The sequence below is a fragment of the Macrobrachium rosenbergii genome, chromosome 12 (assembly GCF_040412425.1).
Source record: "Macrobrachium rosenbergii isolate ZJJX-2024 chromosome 12, ASM4041242v1, whole genome shotgun sequence".
In the NCBI taxonomy this organism is placed as follows: Eukaryota; Metazoa; Arthropoda; class Malacostraca; order Decapoda; family Palaemonidae; genus Macrobrachium; species Macrobrachium rosenbergii.
The window spans coordinates 99,772,254-99,791,601 of record NC_089752.1 but is presented as its reverse complement, the minus strand read 5'-3'; the positions used below and the strand labels follow the sequence as shown (position 1 = coordinate 99,791,601).

Below are 19,348 nucleotides of genomic sequence, written 5' to 3'. Positions count from 1 at the left end.
CAGCAGGCAAATTTTCTCATGCTTATACTAACTCAGTTTTGAAGAAGTGAGAACAGTTCGCAGCTGTTTTGGCTTCTTTAGGTCTTCTACAAAATAATAATAGAGGATTTAGTAAATCTCTCAGGTACAGATGAAAAGGCCTGCCTCTTCTCTTCCTTCAGGCCCTCCTTTTAAAAATTTTATTTCATTCTCACAGGTCTTTTTTTTTCAACTGCTAATGTTTTTCAGGGATCCTTTCAGCAGAAGTATCAGTAGTAGCTTATAATTAGAGAAAAATGCAATGGAGGTGTTGGCACTTCATTAGGTACTACTGAATTTTTTTTTACTAGTGCCTTAAGTAAACGGGTATTGACCCAGTGTTGGATGTATCAAAATTGAACGATGGATTCATTTGTCCCCATTCTTCATGGGTTTTCCAGCTCAGTTTTAATGACTTTCCAAGAGAATGATTGGATAATTCAGTGGACATGCAAGATGCATTTTCCACACACCAATAAATCCTCAGTTGTGCAAGTTCGTTTTATGTGTGTTTGCAGGGAAGGTATTCCTGTTTGAGGCACTTAGTTTCAGCTCATTTATAGCGCCTCAAGTATTCATGAGGATTTTATTGTCTGTAGAAGGATGATGTATATTAGGAGCAAGAGTTCTTTTCTGTTGAGTCAACTGATTTAAGTTGACCAACTCTGTTGACAGTATTCTGAAGGCCAAGGATCTGTTGCTTCATCTGGCTCAGTCTCTGTGCATTATGATTTTCAGCAGCCTTCCCTAACTCTCCTCAGTTTATTCTCTATCGGGGGGATGAGGGTACACTTTCACAATTTGCAGACTTTGCTGTCAGAAGACGAATAAGACACTTCTTGCAGCTTCTCAAGGAATTTTAGTCTTTAAGGAAGCTTACTATGCAGTAATGGCTTTTTCATTAGGACACATGGCCTGTCTGTAGAATTTGTCAGAATAATCAGGCACAGTTACAGGGCATTCTCAGCATAACAGAATTTTAACATAGCAAAATTATTTAAGTAAATCCTAGACCATCATTGTTGCGAGTTTCTTTAGTAGAAAGGCCTAAACTTCAAGTTAACAAGTTTATTCTTAAACCTAAATCCAGGTTTTGTTTTTCCCTCCTTTCATAAGTTAAGTCTCCCTTAGTTTAACCAGACACTGAACTGATTAACAGCTCTCGTAGGGCTGGCCTGAAGGATTAGATTTATTTTACGTGGCTAAGAACCAATTGGTTACCTACCAATGGGATCTACAACTTATTGTGAAATCCGAACCACATTATAGCGAGAAATGAATTTCTATCACCAGAAATAAATTCCTCTTATTCTTCATTGGCTTGTTGGAGATTTGAACTCGCGGCCAGCAGAGTGCTAACTGAGAACGGAACCCGCTTGCCCAACGAGGAACTCCTTTCATAAAACAAAATGAAGAGTTATGAGAAGTGTTGTGACGCTGACTTACAGTACACCATAGAATGGTCAACACTTCACCTGGTAAACATTACAGAGACATTAGGGTGGTGAAAAACCATGGAAGATTCATGTTAGGCTTATCCCTAAGAGCTCAAACTCTTGGCTATGGAAGGGTTTCTGCAATGCAAACACTGGTCAGAAATTAAGTCTAGTAAAAAGACTGCTAATTTGGACAAAAATAAACAAAGTATTGGTTCTCATGTTCATTCCAGGGAGGACAATGTTTTGGCAGTTGAGGATTTGGGAGGGACAAGGTTTGCCTACAGAGTGGTTTTTATATCCGTGAATTTGCCAGTCGCTGTTGAATTGGAGGAGCATTCAAATGTGGACTTAGCATGCAGATGAAGAGGAATGACCAGTCTACTTTACTCCTTTCATGGCCCTCAGGCTTGAGCAATGAATGCTTTTCTTCAAGTTTGGTCCAATTCAGACATATGCTTTCCTCTTTATTAACTCTAAGGAAAGTATTGAACAAATTTCAAGTACAAAGGTTGCTCAATAACTCCCATAGAGTCTTTGTGGCCTCATAGGGAATGATTTTCAGACTTTCTAGCTTTCTTGGTAAATATCTCTCTTATTCTTCTGTTAAGGAAAAATAGACTCAAACTACAGAATTCCTGACAGCTCCACTAAACTTCCACATCCCATACTTAACCACTTGGAGGTGGTCAACCAGTATTTTTTGTGGACAAGGATTGAAACCCTTAGAACTTGGTATCAATCTCTCTGTGGAATTTAGATTGCTAAAATTTTATGTGCAGATACTTTTGAGCCTCTGGAATCAGTTTCATTGAAATATTCGAAACACTTTTTGTAAGCACTATTGTCAAGTAAAAAAGCATATTGCATGTATTTTCCTATAAGGGGGTTGTAAAGGGAATACTATTTTACCTTTTTTGCTTTAGAGCTGAGAATGGTGTTAATGCCAAGTTTTTTCCTATAACCTTAAGAATTCTGAATTTATCCTTTTTGGTTGGGAAGAAAGAGAAAACACTTCTCTGTCCCATTAGGGCAATTAAATTTTATTTAGATAAGCATAGAAGGGGTGAAGTTAACCCTTTGTTTTAGTGGTTTTAGAAAACCTTGCATGTTTGGTCAAAGAATGCTGTGTTCTCTGATATATTTGATCAGGCTAGTGCGTGAGAAACTAGTACCATACCTTTCACCTTTATTGAAGGTAAACATTTATAGTGTATAAGAGCAGTTACTACTACATTTATTTTTAAGAAAAATTTGTTGCTTGAGGAAGTGATTAATGTGACACAGTAGAAGTGCAATTCGAGTTTTGCTGCTCACTACCTTAGGTACGCAGAATCATGTCCGAAAACGGTAAAGACCTTAGTCCGCTACTGGTAACAAGTAAAGTCTTTTCCTGGCCCAAACAAAGAGCAATCTTTTAGGCTTTTTTTTTTTTTATAAAATCCTGGGTTTTGATTTTTTGGGGAGTGTGATGTTACATTTTATTGCATAGGAGCATACCTTTATATCATAAAGGTATTTTAGTGTACTGTTGTTTATGGGGCTTTAGGATCCAGGCACAGGTCCTTTCACGCTGGTTTATTTCATTTTGGGTGAAATTAAGCTGTTTTCTCCACAAGACAACTTTTTGCTGCACATATATGAGAGCCTTGCTCCCTGAATGGAATTCAACTTCTGGCAGCAGTAAGATCCAGAAAGGATTCCAGATCACGTAAGAGTGCTTACTACCTGCAAGAAACCTTTAACGCAATTGGCTGAGCAGATTTTGTCTAGCTGCACTGCCACCATCCTTTTCTCATTGTGGGAATCGGCTAACTTTCACAGTAGGTAAGAATCATCCCAAATAATACACACTTTCATAATAAAATTTATTAATTGGATACTTAACTACTGTTAAAGTGAACCCTGCCTAACCTCCCCACAACTTTGTGGGCTGTCATCTGGGCCAGCTGTGTGATCTACCTCCTCTGTTTGAATGCCAGCTTGCCTGTCAGTGTGGAGGTATAAAGCTATCTTTAATAGTAGGTAAGTATCTAAATAGTGAATTTTATAAGAGAGGGAGAGCTCTGTTTTGTAACTGATGCTTTTGTGTGTATAGATAGTTGATTATTCCTCTAGTGTGGTTGTGGTCACTGGACATTTAGTCTGTCCTAATAACCAAATTCCATTAGTTGTGTGGTTGCCTGTCTACCACCCCCAAAGTACTTATATGCATGCGTTATACTTTATTTGACCTATCATCTCAGAATTTCAGTGTGTCATTGCCTTATAAACAAAGAGCAACTCAATTTTCAGTGAAAATCTAATAATGTACAGCAAGTACATTACAGTATGTAACTACATTTTATACTGTAGTTAGAACTTTTAATGCAGAAAAAATAATCACACATACTTGAAAAGCCAAAAACAAAAATGTAAAAAATATATTTTTGTTTCCCATACATGACGATGCATTCAGTGATTAATGAAGCCGATAGATTGAGGTCCATTGATTTGAGGTGTCAGTGTATTCAGTAGGGATGTATTTGTCATTAATTTTGTTAAAATTTAGCATGCAAAAATAATGAAGATCACCTTTAAGCCTTGAAAGAAAATTTGTTGCTTGGTATGGTTTAAAAAGATGTATTTCAAAAGGCAAGTTCAAAATTCTGAAAATTCCAATGTTTATAAAAGTAGTGATAGTTCATTGTTGTTTGTCTGTCTATACTTTTTTACTTTTTTCTTTTATTATTACAGATGTATTACACAAGCAGCAGTGGGTCTAGTTGTAAAGCCAGTTCTTCTATGAGTAGCAGTATTTCTGTAACAACACCAACCACTATACCAATGAATGGAACAGGGTATTGTGGTTCATCAGGGAATGTCTTGTCCATCACAACAAGCAGCGGCTCGCATTCATTAGTTAGTAATGTCAGTTTACCAGTGTACTCATCATCTGGAAGCATCGCTGTTCCTCCACCTAATAATGGTGGACTACTCCCCATGGTACCCCCAGGAGGCCAGTATCATCCACAAACTTATTTTTACCCTTTTGTTAGTGGAGGAGCTGGACCTGGAAGCCATCCATATGTTCCTCCAGCAGCGTATGCTGCTCAGCGACCATTCTATCTTCCTGGGTTGAGCTCATTTGCCCATATAAAGCCAACTCCTCCACAATCAGGAGCCCCTATCATATCAGGCAGCAGTAGCAGAGGTGGTAGTAGTAGCAGTAGCAGCAGTTGCAGCAGCTCCAGTAGCAGCAGTAGTAGCAGCAATCGTGGATTTAAGAAGGGCATCCAAAGGAATGGTCCCACTAAGGTAGCTTCACATTCTTCAGATTCATCACCTTCTTCCTCCCAGTATTCCTCTCCACCTCAGACTCCCAGTCCTGATCACACAAGGGAATCCAATTTAGAAAAACGAGGTAAGAAAGTTTTCTGTGGTCATTGTTTATCCAAATACAGTATGTGAATAAAAGTTAAACAAGACTATTTATATTGTTAGTTAAGGCTATGTTTTTGGGTCCTGTACCAAAAAATATCCCTTTTGCTTTTTATTTGACCAGCAGTGGAATGGAATCAAGAAAGGTGGCACATTTGGTCTTACTTTGTAATCTGTAGGCTATTTGCATTTCTGTTTTATTGAGCATGTAGGGTGAATGTCATATAGATTTCTGTGAAGTGTGAATGAACATTTGGATATGACCATTGTCTTGTGTATTTTAGTTCTAGGTGGTTTAACATATATATATATATATATATATATATATATATATATTTAACTATAATATCAGGTGTTCATATGTATATGTATATATATATATATATATATATATATATATATATATATATATATATATATATATATATATATATATATATATATATATATATATATATATATATCTCTCTCTCAGGTTGAAGACCTGTTTTCTCAGTTTTATATATATATATATATATATATATATATATATATATATATATATATATATATATATATATATATATATATATATATATATGTAATATATATATACATATATATACTGTATGTATATATATATATATACTATATATATATATATATATGTAGATATACATATACATACATATATGTAGATACATATACATATATATATATATATATATATATATATATATATATATATATTTTTTTTTTTTTTTTAATATTTTTTTTTATAGCGTAGCTGCTGTTCGTTCTCAAAGAGATTACACTCTCATGGTCCCACCAGTGCTACATAAGACAAAGAATTCTCTTATAGTTGGTCTTACCCAGAATATTGCTTGTTGGCACAGTGATAGAATCTAAAGGAGAGTGTGTGTGTGCATATATATATATGTATAAATAATATATATATTATATACATAATATACCTTATTTGATGGCTTATAAGAACGCATGTCTGCATAGGACGCACCCCAATTTCAGCAGGACATTGAGGGGAAAAAAAAATAAGGTTTCCTAGCCTATGCTCATATTGCATATTGTTTCTTACCAACAGAATCAACAAAAACATTAATAAAGAAGTTATTTACCATATTTATATTTATCAAAATATGTATTATTCAATCAGCCATTTACTACGATCGAATGTTTCGTCTGCTGCTGAAAGCTACCTCATAGGTTTACCAATAGATTGCAACACATTCATTTGTAAACATTGTTTCTTACAGGCAGAATCAACAAAAACATTAATAAAGATGTTACCTACGGTAATATATGTTATATACATCCATTATATAGTATAAAAGTAGCTGGAATTGTCAACCACCAATTGATCGAAGCCATGTTGTTATGCGTAAAGAGAATGTTAGCAGGAATTGCCAACTACCAACTGAACGAAGCCTTGTTATCCGTAAAGCTCTCGAGATAATCACCAATAGGTGACAGCACATGTACTGTAAGTCTGTAAATGTGGAATGCGGCGATGCGCTGTAGACGAAGATAATGATATTACCACATTTTAATGAAAATATCGATAATAACAACGTAGATATTGATTATAATACTAGCAGTAGTAATTGTGGTGATGGTAAGTGTGATAATGATAAATAATTATAATAAACTTTGGTTTTTAATAGGTTATTAGGATAACACGGAATGTTAGGCTAGGCTACAACATCTACGTGACGTTTCATGTATAATTTCGGCCAAAATTCTTAAATTTTGAGCCTACATCATGTACAATCACTCAAAAAAGTTTTGCAACATACTTCAAAACTTTTCGGACAACAGCTTATAATAGCGACATCTGGCACTATTTGGCAACTCAGTTGTAAGCGCGTGAAACAACTGAACACTAGTGGTGGGTCCGAGAAATTACCTGCAGTTTCCCTTAAGCAGGGCTTTTTCTGATACTGCTTACTGTTGTCATATTTTACTTAATTAAAGGATGTTACTATAATACTTCAGAGGTCATCGCTGTTCTTGTGTTTTAATATTTTCATCTCCAACTGCCATCACTATCGTTGTTTTATCTCCTTCATATGTGTGAACTTTGTAGACATAGGCCTACGACTGTTACAAGTTGAACTGTTAGTCATATTAACATCAACTAATGCGACTTTTGTAAAGATTTGCTTCACATTATTATTAATTAAATTTTTGAATGACTAATCCTATGTATATTGTGAACTAGTAAAACTTAATATAAAATATACTGAACTAGACTAACAGATTTCACGTCAACTTTTGTAATACATAGAATATAATCGCACATACATACATACACACACACATATATATATATATATATATATATATATATATATATATATATATATATATATATATATATATATATATATATATATATATATATGCCATTATCATGTGTAATTTCTCATATCTTTCATTGCTACATAGGCCTATCATTTTGATGCCTCTTATGAAGTTAACTGAACATATAACGCCTATTTTTGTATTTCTTATTATCTAAGTTTCTAAAGAATTAAAATTAGCTAGAAGTTCAACATTAATTTAGCTAATGCTAAATGCCAGCAGTGAAGAAGACTACCATGCTCATCAGTGGAGAATGTCTCCTCCTCATCGCAAAAGATGACTCGTACAGAAATCATCGGCTACTGGATTATATTATAACGCAAACCCTAGCCTCTATTCTTTGTGTTTCGCTGATATGAAGTGTTTCTTGGCAGGAGTATGATGAAATAATATCTTGGTCTCATGCAGCCTGTTACAGATGGTTTGAGCAGCAACTTGAAAGGATAGCGTAATGTTCTCTCTTTATAGCAACGTCGGTAGTCATGGGGGAGTTAGGCGGAGCTCCTTCAGTGATCATCCGATGATGATACTTAATAGTAGTGCAACAATGAGGTTGTTCTCCAATTTTTACAGTGAATTTATCATGTTTCCTCGTTCTCTCTGTTGGTGTATCCCTCTATACATGGTTGTTTTATTTACGCTAAGCTGCTGAGCAATATCTACGATAGAAACATTAGTCTTATGCAAGTTAATGATTGTGGTCCGGCTTAGTGACGAGACAGTTTAAACTTTTCCTGCCCGAATGTGGAGTCACACGATAACATACGACGTTATGAGATTTTTTCTTTTTTTGTTTTTGACAACGATAATGGTTGAATTCTTTCTTTCATATATATATAATTTCATTGATGGTTATTCAATATTATTTTATTAGTCAATAAGCTTTTATCTGGATTCGAAATATAGTTTCTTCTTTGACTCTTTTGCCCAATCATCTGAAGTGAAATTTTTCAAAATGTTTCGTAATTTTTCATAATATGAATTTTTCACTCACCATTCTTTTTTTATATTGTTAACCGTATGATTAATAACCAAAATCGAATAAGAAAAAATTACATTTCCTTGTAAATATCATAAGAACAAATTACTGTTAGGTGAACGAAAAACTTCTGGAACATGTTGCAAAACATTTTTGAGTGACTGTACATAGGATGCAGGGGGATTTTTAGGCCATTTTTTATTAAAAAGTGCGTCTTATACGCCAACAAATACGGTATATATATATATATATATATATATATATATATATATATATATATATATATATATATATATATATATATATATATTGTGTTAGATTTAATAGGATAGGATGGTTTTAATTCAAACCATCCTGTCTTAAAAACCTGATAAAGTAATATTATAGACTGAAGTTCATAATATACAAACCGAACCCGATATATAATCATATATGTTTATAGAAAAATCAACACACAATCACGGCAGCTAAATTTCTGACTCAGTTGGCGTTGTTGGTGGCATTCTTCCCATGCCATTACAAGTTAAAAGCATTTAAACCTGAGACAACTGCTGCTGCCTGCAAGCTGTTGAAAAACAAGCCATATTATCACATTAAATTAATAATAGACAGTTTCATTTATAAACCCTTCTGACTGTATAAGATGTTATCATAAAATTCACGTGTGAAAAATTTCGAATTTCTGACTCGGAACTAAAAGGTCTTCAGGTGGAAAAAGGGAAAACTCGCTGGTATGCAAGCAGTTAGCTTGCCCAGGTAATTCCTTGGGTGCAGTTGCTCTCAGGTTCCAACTTCTTTTAGACTTGTATGGCCCAGTGGATAACGCCCTTGCTTTCCACCTGAGAGACCTGGGTTGGATCCCGACGTGAGTCAGAAATTTATTTCTGTTCCACACGTGGTTGTGTGTTGATGATTTCTATCTTATTCACTCAGAAGGGATAATTCAATGAAATGTTGTCTATTGGGTCATTGCTGAGTCGGGAAGTTGGGGAAAACTCAGCTGGTATGCAAGCAGTTAGCTTGCCCAGGTAATTCCTTGGGTGCAGTTGCTCTCAGGTTCCAACTTCTTTTAGACTTGTATGGCCCAGTGGATAACACCCTTGCTTTCCACCTGAATGACCTGGGTTCGATCCCGACGTGAGTCAGAAATTTATATATATATATATATATATATATATATATATATATATATATATATATATATATATATATATTGTCATGCCTGACATATTAGTTTTCCCTTCTTACCTGCTTATTTCTTCTAAGTTGATGAAACAGTCGTCCACAGCATCTCTTCCGTAGTCAACCGCTTACGAGTCTGTTATTTCGAAGGGAATTAGATTAATGTAATTATATCTCTCAGAAAGACTTAATGGAGAGGAGATGTTAGCTTCTTACTTTAATGATGAAAGTTAATTACATACACACAAGTACAATTACAGTTACAGCTACTATCTTGAAATCACTCTTGCTAATCAAAGTTCAGTTTAGTCTGGCTGGGACCACGAAAGCAAGGGGAAGCTGCGTCTTCTCGTAGGGGTGACTGAGACTCGAATGCTCTTCTGGCTTCTGGCTTCTCTGGAACCCCCTGGTTCTTCTTGTTATCTTCCAACTCCTCCTTTTCAGTTCCTCATTGAAAGATTTTATCTGTAAGGCCTCCCCTCGAATAGCTTGATTGGGAAGGACGGTGGTGGGTGTTGTTAAAGGCTCTCCTTAGAGGATTTGATTGGAAATGACCTCAGGAGGAGGTGTAAATGACTCCTCCCTAGAATGTTTGATTGGAGAGATGATGAACTACATCACCTTGTCCAGCCCTTTTCCATGAAATTTCCATGTAAACGCCTCCTGTTGAAGGCAGGGTTATAGATATGGCTGGAATGTTAGCTTCTGACGAGGTGCTGAGTAATCCTTAGTCAGCTAAATTGTGAGGGCACAGTTTCCAGATTTTACGATCGGTTGTATGGCCCTGGGCGCATATACTCGCTCATTGTTTTGAGTTCATGCAAGAAGTTTCTTGCTGTTTGCTTACTCGACACTTCTAGTCTCGCAATGTATAACAACCAAGGCTTAACTGTTGTCCTCTCTCTCTCTCTCTTTTTTATTCTTTCTCTCTCTCTCTCTCTCTCTATTCTCTTGCTCTCTCTTTCTCTTATGCTTTCCTATTTAATTTTTCCCTATACCTTTACATATATATATATATATATATATATATATATATATATATATATATATATATATATATATATATATATATATATATATATATATTATATATACAGTATATCTCATATTAAACTCAAAACCATCCCATTTTATTGAAGCCTAATATGAGTAATATATATATAATTATACTGTGTGTATATATATATATATATATATATATATATATATATATATATATATATATATATATATATATATATATATATATATACACACACACATGTATATATATAAAATTATATATATATATAAATATATATATATATATATATATATATATATATATATATATATATATATATATATATATATATATATATATATATATATATATATATATATATATATATATATATATATATATACACACAGGCAGTACCCAGGTTACGCTGTTCTTGGCTTACATTGTTCCGAGCTTATGTCACTTTTCAAATATATTCATCAAAAAATATGTTCCGGGTTGCAGTAGATGTTCTGAGGTTACGTTGTTTCAGTCTTATGGCACACTGTAATGGCGGAAGAATATTTGTACATTTTTTTTTTTTTTTTGAGGAAATTCTACAATATCATGGATGCACATATCACCAGAAGCAAGGCAAATCTGTATGGACAAACTAAAGAATTAAAGGTAAGGCTTCCATTATTAAGTTATATTCCATCTCAAATACTAAAGTTCACATTCACAGAATATTTTATAGCTTGATATTTCATCTGTAATGACCGTAAAAATATTTAAAATACGAATTTCATATGCAGGAGAGACAAAACCAAACAGACTGTAGCAAGTTCACAGATGGCGTCGAATGAGTGTGTGCACAATTGCGTACCCTATGCACATGATGGCATTTATCTTTTGGTTGGAAAAAAAATGAAACATGAGAAAATACAGTAAAAAGAGTATAAATGAGAATACTGCAGCATAAAATATAAATAGAATAGTGAAGGAGTGTGTGTTACTGTACTTAGGCTTTGATATATGTGTACAAATTCAGTTATTGTTCTCTTTCTCTCTCTCTCATGCCTCAGTACTCTACATATTCTTTAATAAAATATGAATTACTGTATCATAAACATAAAAACACAAAACCCAATAGGAAATTAACGAAGCCATCCTGTGAGTCGTACGTGTTGCCATTTTTTGTTTTGCTTTGCATGATTTACTGTACCATATTTCATACTAGTTTAGTTGACTCTAAGTGTGATTACCACACATCATAACATAAGAGAGTATTTTATCGCTGTTGATGTTTCATCTCTAATCATAGTAAAAATATTTCAAGTGCAAATTTCATATGTAGGCAAGACAACGCCAAACATATGTAGCGAGTTCATCCAAGCAACAGAGTGAGTGTGCAAATGTGTTGCTTATTTTTTTTTTATTTACTGTGCTGCATTTCATTACAAGGTTAGCTGACTCAAGGCTGGATGAAGGCAGTGGCATAGAGGCAACACTACGACAAAACATGGCAAAATACCACAAGAGCTGTAGGGTCATGTTAAATAATGCAAAACTTGATCGTGCGAGAAAGCGAAGATCTACAGTTGGAGGTTGTGAACCACAGGAAGACCATGCTAAACAGTGTCGAATGAGTCATGACAATGCAGCATGCATTTTTTGTGAAAATATGGCACCTATATCAGATCTTAGGCACCTATATCAGATCTTCATCAAGTAATGACCACAACTCTCAACAGGAGACTACATGAGTGCGGTCACACACTTAATGATGGTAAATTATTGGCAAAACTAGGTGCAGGTGATGCAATTGCACAAGAGCTGAAGCACCATCTTGTATGTCTCACTGGCCTTTACAATAGGGAGAGGTCCCATCTTAGAAATCTTGAGAAAGAACAATGTCACAGTGAAGAACCAGGTGTATATCCACTGGTTCTGTGTAGACATATCCCAATTATACCAGTAGCACTTGGAACAATTGGGCATTGCCTCACCCACTGTAAATACAACAAGATTAAAGGACAAATTGTAAGCAGAAATCCCTGAATTAGAAGCACACAAGAAAGGAAGAAGTGTGCTACTTGCCTTACAGAAAGATGTAGCTTTTGCCCTATCTCAGGCATCTGACTATTCAGATACACTTGTGATTACTAAAGCAGCAAAGATACTGAAGAAGCATATTCTGGATCATCAGTCCAGGTTTGACGGCACCTTTGGTGAAGGATGCATCAATGATGCCATACCTCAAAGTCTGCTCCAGTTCATTAGTATGGTCGAACATGGAGCAGACATAAAGTCACAGCAGGTTGTGTATGGGGTCAGGCAATTCTGTGCCAGCCAGAAGCACAGAATCCAGCTGACTGGGGTCGGGAAAAGATTGGCAAAGACTGGAAACTCTTCTGGTCAACCAGCTCTCCTATTGCAAAGAGTTGTGAACAGCTTACAAATGTGGCTGCAAGTCTGGTTGCCGTGGCAGGTGCAAACACTACAGGCTTGGGCTTACATGCACAGCTTTGTGTAGCTACAAATATGAGGTGCAATCATAATGTGAGGTGTAACTGTAATGTTGCAAATGATGCTTCAGATACATGTGAATGAGAATTTCATCACACTAAAGGGTGACACCATGCATCTTTAAAATCATGTGTTAATTTCAGGCTTAAAAAAAGACATTGAGACAGTGCTCGAACATAGATATTTTATCGTACTCTATTATAGTCTTGTGCTTGTATACTTTTCAGTAGCATTATGGGGTCCCTTTCCAAGATGTAATATTGATAATAGCCCAATAGAAATGCTAGAAACAGATTCTTTGGTCTCATAAATGTAGGCATAGATAAAAATTTCATGTCTATGTTTCTTAGTTGCAGTTATCAAGCAAAATGTTTCATGACGGCCATTTTGTACGCCATCTTTATCACAGTGGTAAATGTAGTAGGAGCTCTGGTGATATCTCAATTAACTCTTCTACCCAGGATGACATTATGTGAATAATGATTGGTGTATTTATTTCAACAATTATTTACTCAGTGTCAAAAATCAAAACAACCAGCGGCCATATTGAAATTTTTGTGGACACCCAGATTTTTTCAAAAGATGGGGTTAAAATGAGCAGTTATGCCAGATTTCATGCTTGTATTGCAAACTGAAGTATTTTTCTACTTATCTGCTGCACTATTTCCAGATTTGTGACAGTGCTTACTGTAACTGCTTTGGTAGGCAAATAAGAAGTAGCTGTCTTATGTCCAGTTTGTGTTTACCTGGACAGATATAAACCTTTAAGAGGAGGAGTTAAGTATCTATCTGTGGTGTTAGGAGACCTAACACTCGTACGTCCAAGAATGCTGAGGTCAATGCATAGAGTTGATTCCTGAGCTTTTACAACTTTTGAAATTAATCCTTGTGGCTTCTGTTCCGTAAGCACGTTTTTATTTCCCGTAAAACCTTTGGCTAAAGAAGGTTGTTGTGCAGCTCAGGGAAATGTAGCTATTGTTGACATATTATTTGCAAAATATTTAAATTTAGCATGAGGTTTAAAGCCCTCAGTCCTATCATTGCAGCGAGGACTTATTCCTGAGCCAAATACAATAGTAACCTTGCTTTCTATCTTATTGTTAGTTGTTAGGAAATCCTGCTGTTGAATTTTGAGAGCATGAAGGTACACATTGGTGTATAGGAGTGCACTCTCATATATGAAGGTGGTAGTTGTCTTTAGTTTTTGACTGTCGGTTATGGGCTTTTGACTCAGGCACAGAAGTCACTAGTACACTACGAGATAGAGTCCGTTTTTCCCTGTAAGACTCAGGCATAGGAGTCACTAGTGCTCTGCCAGGTAGAGTCCTTTTTTTCCTTGTAAGGATCCTGTGAAAAATTTCACTACGAGTGCCTTGCACCCTGTTGTGGTTCCAATGTCTGATGACAGTACTTGCCAGTAAGGATCACACAACAGGCAGGAATGTTGAGAAGATTTTTTTTTCCCCTCATTAAAAAGCTTTTAGTTTGCTTGGCTGAACATTGTTTCTCTGGTTGCACTAACCCACCATCCTCATTCAATGTGGCAGTCAGCTAACTTTAACAGAGGTAAGATTCATTCCAAATACAGTATGAGAATTTTCATGATAAAATTATTTGGATACTTACCTACTGTTATAGTGGAAACCCACCAAGCCTCCCCACATCTTAATGGGTGGTCATGAAGAATTCTGACAAGAATGTAAACATTCCAGTGCTAGCAGGTTAGCCAAGCATTATTTAAAAATAAATTTTTTTGTATGCCAATCGCACCTAATGGTGCAAAGATATAAGCTAACTTTAACTTTAGGTAAGTATCCAAATAATTAATTTTATCATGAAATTATAATTTTTCTACTGCAAGATATTTGTGTTGATTATTGCATAAAGTTTTATAAAAAATCAGCAGTTAAGGATCAAAGGATTTTTCTACATTTTTCTTTTTTAGTTATACTGTGCATGAGTTTTATGAGTGTTGTTCTCCCTGGAGGTACTTCTTACAGTATTTTACCATGCTGTATACAGTACCAAAGGTTCTTTGCAGCATCACTTAGTGTTTTATACATTTCATTTCTTTTTTATTTTTTCCTCACTTAGTTGTCTTAACATCGGTATTACCTTTTTACAGGAAAAGGGCATGGTGATGTAACAGAAAATAATGGTGATGTAGGAGATTCCTTGACACACATGGGGTCAGGTGCTAGTGAAGATGGCACCCCACCTCCTTTGCAGCCTCAGCCAATTCACATTATGCAAGCTCCTACACCATTACCAAGACACCGATACATGCCTTACCAGCCCTTAGCTGTTTGGAACCCACAAGCAGGTATGCCAAGATATCCAAGTTTATCTTTACCTACTCAAGGGCCTGGGGTAGCTCCTAGGAATCCTGTTCCTCTTAATAGTGACAAATCTAGCCGTGAAACTACTCCACCAGCCCCAGTAACATTATCGGTGGTTCAGCAAGACCCACAGTGTTGCATTCGCTCTCCTACAGATGGTAGTACAGTCCCAGCTACCTCTAATGGAAGTAGTATTCATGGCCGCAATGGTGGATCACCTCTTACAGCACCTTCCCATCATGAAGGTCCCCTTCCTCCTCCAGCTCATAACCCCGTCCCGAGTGTGGCCTCTGCCCCAGCTGGCCAGATACCTCCAGGAAATACCTGTGCTGGGGCCCCACACACCAGTGTACAGTACAATGCTGCAGGATATCCTATGTTCATGGGAGCTCAAGTGTTCCAACATTTTCCTGGTTTTGTTCCGTCTCATAGTACAGCCCTTTCTAATGGTTTTGTTCCCCCTTCTATACCCCCAACTAATTTTGTTTTTCCAACTGTGGGCAATGGTATGAATGCAGAATTTATGTATGGTCAGTATCCACTTCTCAGTGGTACATCTCAAAGTGGCGGAGGACCAGCTCCTGCTTGTGGAACTCCAAATGCCATTGGACCATCATCTACTCCAGGATCTGGACTAACAGCATCCTTAACCTATCCTCATTTCCCTCCCACTCTGCCCCATACACATAATCCGTCCGCCGGTGCCAAGAAAACTTGCTATAACTGTGGGCAACCTGGTCACCGCGGTGCTGAGTGCAAGGAGGCAAGTATAGAGGAAATGTGTAAGCGTACCAAGGACCGCTTGGTCTGAGTACAAAATATCTTGGTGCAATAAAGACAACCAATCATTTTGCCAACATTGTTCAAAGCAGGTAATTGACTATTTGACTAATACCAAAATGGCAAGTTGCATGCAAGAGCCAAAGAGTTGGAAATATGCTCACCCATGATTTAGAAATATATATATAATATAATTATATATATATATATATATAATATAATATATATATATATATATAAAATATATATATATATATATATATATATATATATATATATATATATATATATATATATATATATATATATATATATATATATATATATATATATATATATATATATAAAGTGATATAGTAACCAACAGAGTAGTGAGGTAAGAGAATTGATAGGACAGATTAAGTAAGTTGTAGCTGGGAAAATTACTGTACTGAATGATTTTGTAACAATGGGAAACTCATATGCCCTACATTGTGACAAGTTTTTTGGAGTAAAGATGTTTTATATCAATGAAAAACTATAAAGAAAACACGTGGAGTTTTCGTAGTGATATGTGGAAAGACAGTTTTCTATTAGTATTTAAGAGGCCAAAGAAAAGTAAACTATTTTATGGTTGAGGCCAGTGATATTGGAAAAATAAAGTACAGTATATGGCTTCTATTCAGTTGGAAGTAAGATGGAAAAATATAAGGCATTTAATGCTTAATAGCCAACCAGTCTTTGGTGAAGTGATACATCTATATCTATATTTATAGTTGTGTTGTGGTAGTATAAATAATTATTTTCCAAGCTAATCAAAAGTAACAGTATCACATTTCATTTGCTAGAGGTTAGCCAATGCCATAGGCCTTCATTTCCCAGTTGGAAGCAGAGGTTGCCAAGTTCCCTGAAATCTGCATTAATTGCCAGTATTTGTTCATCCAATAGTCTTTCTCCTTTGAAGCGTTTGGAAGAAGTAGAACTTAACTATTATTATTACAAATTATTTTCTTAAAAAAAAATTTTTTTTTTTTGTAAATCCTATACAGTAGAGAGAATTTGAGGAGTAAGTGTACTCTTGAACCAACCAAAGATGTGGCATTGTTGTGTAAATATCGTATGATGGTGAATAAGTTTCTCCCTGCTAATACTGAGAATAATTTTCAATTGTTTCATTGTATGTGAAATTGCAATAAGGATCTTCTTCCAATCAAACTCTTGAGGACTATGTATAGAGATTTAAGTGCAAAGTGAGGTGACTTATAAAATGCCCTATCGTGTTTTATTGACTGACAGGGTCCAGAAGCTTATGCTCATATAACTTGATATTCTTGATATGCAAAGCCATAATACTTTCTAAGTCACTTAATTACTCAGTCATATTTATTTGTTATTTTGATGTGGTGCTTTTCTGCTTAAGGTCAAGAAGATAACAGCTAAGGTTAAGTATGATGACATTTTCTGTATGTATTTACACATGCATACACAAATACACACATACACAGACAGTGCATGAGTATGTATATTTGTATATACATGCATGGATGCATACTTGCACATGTAAAAGTCACACTAGTGTGCTCTTCACATTGGAAATCGTTGGTCCTTTGCCCTGCTCAAAGTATATTATGGCTCATCTCTCCTTGAAGGTGAATGAAATGCTTATACAGTATATAGGACAAAGAAAAGTATATCCAGTGGAAAAGTTTGGTTGAAAATTTAAAAGAATCTGCACAAAAAAAAAAAAAGTAAACTCGCACCTTTGGAATGTGCTGCATCATATAAGTTGACAATGGACCATACCTGACATAATTTGTTTTAGTCATTATGTTCTGAAAGAATTTTATGGAATTTGGTAAATGTAATTTCTATTTTATTCTCATCACATCCTTGTTCTACCTCTCCATGTTTCTTTTCTCTGTCATCACCCTGGTATTAATATTATAATATTGTACTTAAATTTATGTGTCTGCATAATTATGACTTGCTGCTGTTGTGTATTGAAAATGTAAGATAGAGAGTAAACTGGAAAGTTAACTGGCAAAGCAAGTTGCTCATAAAGCATTGTAAAATTTTTACATATCAAATCAGTATCTGAAAATCTTGTTAAATCTTTATCTTCAGTCTAATTGGTAGTATTAAGCAAGCACTGAGTGTTTTCTGTGCTATTTTTTTATGGTATGAGAGATTTAGATTCTCTATGAAAGTAATCAGAGTAATTTCATTATTGACCAGATGTTAAAAAGTTGGCTCATATTTGGTATAAAGTACATGTCTTTTATCAGAGTAATTGTGAAAAATTGATTTGTAGTGTAGTGAAAATAAAAATTTTATGATGGTGAAATACAACTTTGTGAACCTGAGTTTTTTTTTTTTTTTGTAGTTTTATACATTATTTGACTAAATTAAAAGTACACTGGTTAAACTTTCTAAAAAATTGTTGCAGCTGCTTCTGCCATGTTAACAAATGATCAGTTTTGATCTGTAGTTAGATGTCTTTAAGAGAAGTATTTCCTAATGCTGAAAATTTTTTTAATATTGATAGTGGTGTCAGGAACCGTACTTTGCAGCTCATTATGTTGACTCGTTTCATTAGTGAGATGAGGGTTCTTAAGCCTCGTGTCACGAGGCTAAAAAATCATTGAACATTCTGTCCTCTTTTTTAAAGCCCAATGGTATAAAATATTACTCAGTTCTCGTAGTACTCTCAGATGGCATTCAACTTTAAAGGCAATTTCATTGTACAGTAATGTGATTGAATCCTTTAATTTAGTCACCAAAACATGCTAAATTTATGCATTATGATCCTTAGTGGAAAATTATCCACTTTAAGGCAAGGAAACACTTGATAAAATTATTTTATAAAACTGAATTCAACTTTAGGTACAGATAGTAATAGAAGAGTTTTTAACTGACTTTGTAAAAGTGATCATTAATACACACAATGTTTTGTGGGACCAATGCATTTTTAGATAAGTCTGAGAGGTAGCTTTGCTAAAGTATTAAATATATCCTCTGAAACTTACCAGCAGCACACTACCAAAAGGGGGTTTTATAATGTTTTATTCTAGTATTTATATTTTGCTTGTTTAGGCATGTTACAGTGAGATTTTCATATGCAATCAAGTTCCCAGTTTAATAAAATATACAGTATAGCAATGCATGTTAAAAACATGTTGGCAAGTATGATAAGAGAGTACTGTGTCATTGTCTGATTATGTTCAGTATATACCATTTGGTATTGCATTTAAAGTACAGTAATATTTTAGAGGCATATTAGCTTAAATTTAAAAAGATCATTTAGTTTGGCAATTGGTCATTATATAAACTCACAAGAGTTCAC

The 19,348-nt window shown here is 35.0% G+C and overlaps 1 protein-coding gene across 2 annotated transcripts in view; it reads left to right on the top strand.

The window, feature by feature from the left end:
- LOC136843788 (uncharacterized) overlaps positions 1-19,348 on the top strand; it is a 111,937-nt gene that overhangs the window by 77,744 nt on the left and 14,845 nt on the right. The window contains exons 7-8 of one of the 2 annotated variants that reach the window (XM_067112517.1): positions 4,191-4,857; positions 15,033-15,230. In XM_067112517.1, coding sequence (XP_066968618.1) covers positions 4,191-4,857; positions 15,033-15,230 — 865 coding nt within the window. Of the gene's footprint in view, positions 1-4,190; positions 4,858-15,032; positions 16,206-19,348 lie in introns of those variants that run through there. The other variant, XM_067112516.1, reaches the window with a different exon arrangement.